This window comes from Ascaphus truei, chromosome 1 (genome assembly GCF_040206685.1).
Source record: "Ascaphus truei isolate aAscTru1 chromosome 1, aAscTru1.hap1, whole genome shotgun sequence".
NCBI lineage: Eukaryota > Metazoa > Chordata > Amphibia > Anura > Ascaphidae > Ascaphus > Ascaphus truei.
In genome coordinates, this window is record NC_134483.1 from 477084182 (window position 1) to 477093970 (window position 9789).

General features: G+C 42.8%; 1 protein-coding gene across 2 annotated transcripts in view; it reads left to right on the forward strand.

Moving 5' to 3' along the window:
• Nucleotides 1–9789, forward strand: part of RFC1 (replication factor C subunit 1) — a 93916-nt gene that overhangs the window by 74859 nt on the left and 9268 nt on the right. For both annotated transcript variants that reach the window (XM_075567863.1, XM_075567864.1), the window contains 5 exons: nucleotides 840–1019; nucleotides 2305–2409; nucleotides 3649–4033; nucleotides 6420–6529; nucleotides 8996–9110. In XM_075567863.1, coding sequence (XP_075423978.1) covers nucleotides 840–1019; nucleotides 2305–2409; nucleotides 3649–4033; nucleotides 6420–6529; nucleotides 8996–9110 — 895 coding nt within the window. The remainder of the gene's footprint in view (nucleotides 1–839; nucleotides 1020–2304; nucleotides 2410–3648; nucleotides 4034–6419; nucleotides 6530–8995; nucleotides 9111–9789) is intronic.

The following is a 9789-nucleotide window of genomic DNA, read 5'->3' on the forward strand; positions in this document are numbered from 1 at the left end:
ACCAATTATACATCGCATGCCCCTAACATCACGGCACCACTCTTTATAAATATCCAGTTTGTCTTTAAAGCAGCAAGCCAGGTTGCATGCATCATTTTGTTTTGTTATAGGTTTGAAGCCGGGGAGTCTGGAGCTGAACCCCATTAATTTCAGCTCTGGTGTCCCCCCTGCTTCCAGAGATACCTCAGCAGGTGCTGCCAGTATCTCTGAAGTTTAAATGTCCAGGTCACACTGGCCAATAGGAAGTCACAACAGATGACATCACGGCATCCTGTTTGGTCCGTGGGACATTTAAATACTGCCATTATGTTAGGCACACACGTTTCCTGGCTGCAGAGATACAGTCACCCCTTATGGAGGCAAAAAAACAAAACAAGAAATTGCTGCTTTAAAGACAAAAAACAACCAGCATCCAACATCCATCATTGGCTAACTTTAGTGGCAATTTCAGGAGGAAACATTGACTATGACCAATTTTGGTGACCCTGTATCCATCAATTGCGATTTTCCACCCTCTGTTTTACTAGACATTTGTTATATTAACTTTGTAATATGTACAAAAAATGCAATGTTTTAATATCTGCCTTCTGCTGCCTCAAGTACTACTGCTTTTGAAGAGTAAAAGATGACACTATATATATATATCTATATCTATATATATATCTATATATATATATATATATATATCTATATCTAACCATACTTCAATGACTTTTGAAATTATCAATGCTGTTACACTTCTTGATGCTTTAGATTTATAACACTACAGATTTCTCAAGCAGAGAAGCGTGCTCAATATGTTGGGAAGATTCTCAGTTTGCTTATCTTTTGGATGTCAGGGAGCAGATAACTGCATGGAGGGCATGACCTTTGTGATCACTGGAGTTTTGGAGTCTGTAGAACGGGATGAGGCCAAGTCATTGGTAGAGCGTTATGGCGGAAAAGTAACCGGAAACGTCAGCAAAAAGACGAACTACCTGGTCATGGGCCGTGATGCCGGGGAGTCTAAACGGGAGAAGGTACGGTATGTTATGCCGCCTCTGATCAGGCAACATCATGTCTGGCAACTTCAATTCATTTCGTTGTAGAACTGAACAGATTGTTTCAAACAATTGATTTCCCATAACCTAAAGCTTCTACCATACAAAGTACAATGAGAGAACCCTCAGACGTGCCATGCACCGGTCTCACCCAGGTTTCCTGGTCTGTGGCAATCTCCCAATGTGTTTGAATTATATCAAGATTCTGCGGATATCGATCTTGACGCTTGTAGTTTGTTCCACATGCAGCTTCCGATCCCAATAGTGTCATTACTGTATGTAGCTTCCAGCTAAACAGCTTGTAAACCTGGTTTAAAGACGTACAGAGCAAGACTCAAACTTGAGCACAACTGTACCTATTGGGGGGGAGGGGGGAGGGGGGAAGCAGCAACGTGTTGTGATATATCCGCAAATCTAAGAGATCTAAACATCACAGACTCCATTTAAACAGGGAATGCTGTTTTTAAAACTTTAAAGGGAGCAGTTCACAGAGCTTCTTTTGGAGGTTTTTTGTGTCTGTTTTTAAGCATTGGTGGGAAGCAGGGGGTCTCCATCGTTAATTTCCACTCCAAGGACCCCATAAGATGCATACCACCTCAGAAGGTGCTCCCTGGTACTGTCCACTTCAGGGTGTGAACAATATGGAGGTTCAAAGCTCCCTCATGATGCGGGCCAATAGGAGGCCACAACGGCACCCATCACGGCTTCCTATTGGCCTGCGTGACACGGGAGAATGAAACCTCCATGATATACTGGTAGCACTTCCTGAGGGATGCATCTCGGGGAGCACAGTGTCCTCGGAGCTAAAATGAACGTGACTGCTCTGGAGACCCTCTGCTTCCCACTTAGGGTTTTGTTCTTACATGCTCCTTTAATTTGTGGGGACAATGGAAAAACGACTATTCTGCTCTTAAGACAGGACATACGCAAATGTTTGATGAAAATTTAAATAACCAGTTATGGCCTCTTTCTTTTTGGGGAAAAAATGAGTATCAAACCAATCCTAAAAATATTAAACATTCACAATTTTTTCTATTGCATTTTCTTTACAAATTTGAACTCCCATATTGTTACTTTGAAGGGCAGTAAGAAACTGCTGTGATTTGTCCACCTAATTATACAAAGCTTATTTAAAAATTTTAAAAGGTGCATAGGAATCACTAGGAAGCAAAATAGGGGTTGTCACTAAAATGTTTGATTCTTAATACATTGGATGTGAAGTTGATTCTTCAGTTGTTTTTTTAATGTGTTTTTCCTCCTTCAGGCAGAGAGTTTTGGGACAAAGGTGATTGATGAGGATGGTCTCTTTCATTTAATTCGGACTTTACCTGGCAAGAGGTCGAAGTATGACATAGCTACAGAAGCCGAGGTTTGTGTGGGAGTCTGCCATGCTGGACTGAATTACTGTATTAATATTAAACATTAAGGGTATGTTATGTTTAAAGCCATAAAAAAACATGCTGAGCATAACTGTGTTTTCAGAGTAATTGAGTAAAAAGGCAGATAAGTAGTGTTAATTATAAAAGATCTTTTTATTATTATTTTTTGCCTAATAGAGTTGCATATATGACTACCTTAGTGTGTATGTTGTATAGATCTTCAGCTCCGGCATTGAACTACACATTGGGATTAGAGCATTGTTGCTAGGGCTGAAGAGACTGGGACAGCAGTTTTGTCAGCCCCAGCACACCAGCCAACCCTATCCGCTTGCCTCAACAATTTCCCCTATTCCCTGTTGGAGTTCTGGGCTCTGACGTTCCTCTCGACTGCGCTGAGTGGAGCAAACTGTTGGGCCACCGCCGTAAAGCTCCATCCAGTCATTCAACATGACGTTCGCCTAACTTAATGTTACGTTAAGACGAACGGCGTATCTTCAAAGGGCCATAACATAGTGTTAAGCAATGTTTTCGCCAGTAAAGAGCATCGTGTTAACTATGATTTGCCAATCCTGATGATGGCATGCAAATCGGGCGTTATAACGTTGCATATTCACTGTATTCCGTTAAGGTTAACGCTGGAGCTCAATGTTATGGTAGTTAAACTTGGTGTTACTCGCGTCCAGACGCCAAAATATGGCGTTTACCTGTAATTGGCTTTGAGGCTACAGATTAACCTCCGGGAACATATAACATCTGTTCTTGTTTTAGGTAGCGTCACGTTATGAGCCTTCATTCAACAGAGCTTTGTGGATCTATCCCTTAGACCAGGGGTACGCAAACGGGCGGTGCGGGGGGCGCGGGGTTTACAAAGGCCGGCGCGCTTCCCGAAGGCATTTAAATAAAATGCCGGGGAAGCGGTGAAGGCCTCTGTAAACTTTACTTACCTTGGTTCAGACTGCTTCTGGAGACACGTCGCCATGGCAACGCAGCGTCAAATGACGCTGCAGGGTCATGTGACATCACATTGCCATGACATGATGCCCAGAACGTCTGAACCAAGGTAAATGGAGGGTGGGGGCGCAGAGAGGGGAACAGCCGGCAGGGGGCCGCAGGAAAAAGAGATTGCGCTCCCCTGCCTTAGACGGCAAAGTACAAGAAATAGACACTTGCTACTTCAAAATGTATGTTTCCTGATCTTGCCAATGTCCCAATGTTCTGTTCTAATTCAGGCAAGGAAAGCAAAAGCAAAAACCGAAAAGACTCCAGAAAGAAATGAACAATGGAAGAAAAAGCCAAGTCCAGTGAAGGAAGTGGAAGTTCGGAAGAAATCGACTCCAGAAAAGAGGGGTTCTTTATTCAAGAAAGAAGCCAGTGAAGTCGTAAAATGTGCAAGCTTCAAAAAAGATCCAGAAGAAAAGCAAACCTCAGGGAAAGCTCTGGATTTGCAACCGAGCAGTAGCATGTGTGAGAGTTTACTCTGGGTGGATAAATACAAACCCACTTCTACAAAGGGGATCATTGGACAGCAAGGAGAGCAGAGCTGTGCCAGCAAACTCCTGAGATGGCTAAAAAACTGGCATCAGAGCCATTCTTCTGCTGACAAAAAACCTGCTGGTAACTATATTGTTTTGTGGTCTTATTTTTTTCTTTGTATAATCATTTGATGTCCATGTTTTTAAGTTCAGCAGTAGAAGGGGTGTGGCCCTGTATAAATGAACCAATTTTGCCAGGTCTCGGTACATTTTGATTTGGTATAACACTGCATTCTTCCCTCTCAAGAAGAGATGTGCAAATTATTCCATTTTGATTTGCACCATTTTTTTCAAAAATTGGCTACGTCACGAAAACGTTGCTATTATTTGCTCTGCAAAAAGTTTACAATTGACTAAAATTCTTTTGGTTTGTTATGATATCTAATAGCTAGCTCTATGATCCTTTATCGAATGTAGAACACGTAATCCATAAAGTGCTATTATAATAAAGATTGGGTGTCCTGCTTCTAAACCTAGTCCTTTAAAATAAACCAAATAGCCGGGAAATTGCTATGCTTGGACAGCGCTCTGTGCGGATAAAGAGGGGAAGTCATTTTATCTACAATAAAGGTGCTCGGAGGGGCGGACTTTCCCAATATGCATAGAATATACAATATATGCAAATAAAAAAATCCTCCGGCACCCACAATGTAGGTCAGTTATAGCTAGATCAACTGTGATGTACTGTACAGTGTTCAAAAACGTGGGCGCAAAAAAATACAAATACAGATCTCAAAGACCTAGTCCTAATGATCAGGCAGTTCTATGCCAATGTACAGTGTATAGCTGGGGGACATACCTGAGGCGTTAAATCAAGATAGGGAGATGTCTTAAAGCAAAGTAGACCAACTCTAGGGCCACCAACTAATCAGTTTTTCCGGATATCCCTGTTTCAGCACAGGTGGCTCAATCAGAATGACTGAGCCACCTGTGCTGATGCAGGGATATCCTGAAAACCTGACCTGTTGGTGGTCCTTGAGGGCTGGAGTTGGCCACCCCTGGCCTACAGATTTGTATTTTTGTTTCTTGCTTTTTTTGTTCATGAATTTTATTGCTTTACCTTTTTTTGTTTAACACCGCAAACCAATTTTGAAGCAGCTGCACTGACCAATGTTCTTGTGTGTAAAAAAAGTATGTGTTAGGTAGCACTACACCACACAAGAAATACTAGCAAAATAATATATTAATATAGTGGTGCACGAGAACAGGGAGGAACTTCAAAACCCCCACAAAAGTCACAAATGTATACAGTGGTTCTCAGCACGCAGAAAAAAAATCAGACAATAGTCAATATGGAATTTTAAAGAATATATTGAAAACTGATGCAATACAAAGCTGCCCCTAATAAAGGCATAAAGAGTACGTCTCACCAAAGAAAGCTATACACCATCAAAAACTGAGGGAACTACCATTGGCTCTAAAGGTCTGTGTGAACGGACATGAAGGGGCGATTTAGGCCCCGAAACATTGCCCCCCCCCCCCCATGTTTATATAACCTTATCCGTTCCGTTTGTTTTTGCGCAGTTTTTGGTTTCCCCTTTTTTCCTAGTGTTTTTTCCACCGCCTGTGTTTTTCCTCCAATCCACCTCTCCCTCCGTTTTTGATTGTGTATAGCTTTCTTTGGTGAGACGTACTCTTTATGCCTGTATTAGGGCTGGGACCCACTGCGCCCGGTGGCGCGGGCGGCCTCGTGAGCGCTACTCGCCATTGCCTTGTAGCCTCACGATCCGGTCCCAGTCCCTCCTTACTGCCAACTGACTACGTACTGTGACGCGTCAGCCAGCAGGGGATACCAGAGAATTTTGTTCCCATGCGGCGACGCGTCACATGGTACGCGAGTCAGCCAATGGGGAGGAGGGGAGGGAAGGAGCTAGATGGGAGGCGCCTTGGGCGGGGAGCAGGGAAGGAGCTGCAGGTTAAAGTGTGGGTGTGGGTGTGGGTGTGTGTGGGTGGATGGCACCACGATCAGATCCTGTCCCACTCCCTCCCACTCCGGCTCCCTACAGACCGCATATCGCGGTCACTGTCTGTCAGCGCCCCGCCTGTCTGCCGTGCGGGCGCGCTGACTGATGGAGCGGAGCCTTAGCCTTAGGGACAGCTTTGTATTGCATCAATTTAATATATTCTTTAAATTCCATATTGACTATTGTCTGATTTTATTTTTATTTTTTTGTGTTTGCTGAGAACCACTGTATATAAATGTTCTTGTGTGTGTTCTGGAGAGGAGTCTTTCTTTTCATATTGATAAAAGGATTGGTTTTAAAACTGGTGTAGAGTTGAAATGTAAATATCTTATTGTGCAATTCACATGTTGAAATCCTGTCCTGCATGCGCTCGCTCTTTTCTGCCGATTTAACCTTCCATACCATTTCCCGGGTGGCACCTGCGCAGACGTTTCTGGCCTTGGCTGTAGTTTGTGGCGTATTCTTTGGTTGGTGTTAACTACAATATATTTAACATTTTTGCAGCAAAATCTAACAAATTTGAAGGCAAGTTTGATGGATCGTCTTTCAAAGCAGCCTTGCTGTCTGGTCCACCAGGTGTTGGCAAAACCACAACGGCCGTGCTAGTCTGCGAGGTAAATTGTTTTACTGACCTCTATAAACTGAACATCAAGGAATTTTGAGTAGTTCTAACTACACACGATAACTACATTTTTGTGGAAAGACAGTTTTAATGGTCTCATTCGCAGCCTTTCTGATTAAAGGCACCAGCACTGCTAATTAATCCAGTTAGTCTTGAGAGAAAATTATATCATTTTCTGCAGCAAACATTAAAAAAAAAAAAAGTGTGTGTGTTTTTACACATTCTGAACCGGAAGTGTCCCAGAGCAGAACTTTTTATTTATTTATTTATTTTAATCTGTGATTCCTCTCACATTTCCCAAAATACTGAAGTATTCCATTCCTATAATATTCTCCCTCCCGTTGTTGCCAGATCAGCCACTTCACTGAGCCAAAACATTACTTTACATACATGTAGCCATCTTTAAGCTATTGTGATGTGTTCTTGTACTCTTGTGATCTTCTTATTCATGTGACTTTCTAGCTCGGTAAATGGTTTGCTTACTAATCCTTTGTTAAATGTCACACTTGGATGTTAAACAGTTCACTGGCAGAGAGGCCTGTAATACCTGTAAACGGTTGGTGTCATCTCTGATTTCATTACTTTCTACATGCATGAAAAAGGTTAAGCTACAAGCAAATTTGTTGCAAATGCATTTGACACATGGGTATGCACTAAATTGCAACAAGGCACAAACCATTCTTCATGCGTTTATATATCTTTACACCCCGCCCTGTGAGTGCCTTTGCAAAGCTTTTCTTAAATAGATATACTGTATATTTTGAGTACTCACTGAATTCTCTCACCGAGACCTGATGAAGGGGGTATTGTTTTTGGCAGTAATCTATTTATAGGTTGTAGTATGCCACATTAAACCCATTTAGTTGCTCAGGGTCACATTATCATGGCATCAAATGACCTAAAAGCCACCACCAGTCTGAGTTCTTTCAAAACTAAAGCTGTCTCACACTTTAATCTGGTCTGTAACTGGTACATACTGTACACCTATAATATATATATATTTTCTTTAACTGTGCATGCAATGTCTTGTATATAATGTATACCCTGTTCACTTATGTAACTATTTGTACCATGTATTATTTGTCATCATAACTCGGGACATACTTGAAAACGAGAGGTAACTTTCAATGTATTGCTTCCTAGTAAAACATCTTATAAATATGTAACGGTTTTTCATCCACCCGGTGGGAAATTTGTCCATTACTATGGAGCATATACCTGCTAGTAACAGGATGGCTGAGTCGTCTGCCGGTGGTAGTGGGGCACAGGACTAGGCTTCTGGGGTTCATACCCTACATATCTCTTTAGCAGTGCAGCGCCTCCATCTGCCGTTGGCTCCAGGAACTGAAGGGAATCTCCAACGGTTGAACGATTATTACCTCTCCCCCCAGTAAGGTCATGCACCAGGCAGGAGAGGCAGGAGTTATATTCAACTGGAAAGGTTTATTATATCTTGGTCTGTGCAGTACAGGAACAAGGCAGGGTTCTGCTCAATGCAGTCTCGCTCAGCTACCACTGAAGGATGGTCCCTCGACCGTCACTACAGGCCAAGGGCACCTGCAGCTGTCCTAGCTCTTCCCCACCTCCCTAGCAGAGGTATGGTCCACACTGAATCTCCCCCGGGGGGAAAAGCACAAGGGAAGGCCCCAATCTCAGGCTCCCAGTTGTGTGACCTGCCTTCCTAAAGTGGGGAAAGACACTACTAACTTTAGGGCAGTACTGCCAGGAGGCGGGCACCCAGTTGTCCCAGCTACAACAGGATGTACCACCCCCTACTGTCACTCAAGTGCAGTACCAAAGAGGTGGGGGGAAAACCCCATAGCAACTACTGGCAACCTGATTTTCATTGCCAGCCCAATGGAAGAATAGTAGCCATCAGGTCACCTGGCTACAAATAAATAAATATTGTTAAGGTTACATTGTACTTGGATGGCTGCTGTACTTGTTACGATGTATTTGGTTTTAGAAATATTTCCTGGGTTGGGAAGAATATAAAGTGTGCACGCTGCTTCTCTGGTGGCTGGAAAAGTCTTGTCTGCGGGGATGCAGGGATGTGTATTTCTTTCTCAAACCTGGCCTGTTAAACTTCTGTTTTTGGATGCCCGCGCACAGGATGGCTTGTAACACTGGCAGGTTTACTTCAAAAACCGGTGCCACTTACTCTGCAATTTGCTAGTTTGCCATTGCAGGAAAATGCAGGTCTTCCAATTGAAATGCAAGATGTGTCCGTTTTTTTTTTTTTTAAAGCTGTGTTTTCTCATAATTAAAAATAAATGATTTATTTGTGAACTAGCTGATATACCCGGCATTTGGTGGCGCTCTAAAGCCTTTCTGTTGAATGAGCCCGTTTTGGAGTTGGAGAACAATTAGACGTAACCCTATTTGTAACATGATGGTGCATATTTATGGCTGCTATCCTTGAAGAGCAGACAACTGGATTATCTTGTGTTTGCATTAGGAGCTTGACTACAGCTATGTGGAGTTGAATGCCAGTGACAGTCGTAGTAAAAACAGCATGAAAGAGATGGTAGCGGAGTCATTGAACAATACCAGCATTAAAGGCTTTTATGCAGGTATGTTGTATGTATGAACTGTTGTGTTTTACTGACACCTTTTAGGATTGTATTAAATGTATTTTTTACATCTGAAGTTATTGGGGAACCATTAACTTGTTTTATTGTTCTCGTTTACAGAATTGATGCAAAGTTTACATTAAATAAAGGCTGGCTGTTCCTTTCAGTAACTAATCATTGCAAATGGTTTATCTTGATTGGCAGCTACTTTTCATATGTATCTGATATTGCAGCCGGGTCTTGTGGGAAATTATTTTGGGGTGCAGGGCCCCTTACCTTCATCTCTTCCTGCAGGGGCCCTCATCATGGTGCCGCGTTGCCATGACAATGGAACATTACTATGGCAGCGCCACGTGGTATAACGTCATGGCAACGTGTCACCATTTGATGGTGCGATGAGGTACCCTGCAGGAAGAGATGGAGAAGGTAAGAGAGTTACAAAGGGCCCCCCCCCCCCCGGCAAGGAGTTGAATTGTTGTGGGGAAGAGCGCAGGGCCCGGTGCAGTGGCACAGAGTGCCAGCCCTGTAATAAATGCAGCTTCCACTAAGTGCCATGGCCACATATTTCTGTGCAAAGGGATCATATGGCAGTGAACACCCTGTTTAATTCTCTGAACATAGGACAAAAGTAATTTATTTAAGTAAAATCATAAGAAAATGAGTTGGCAAACAGGAAAAA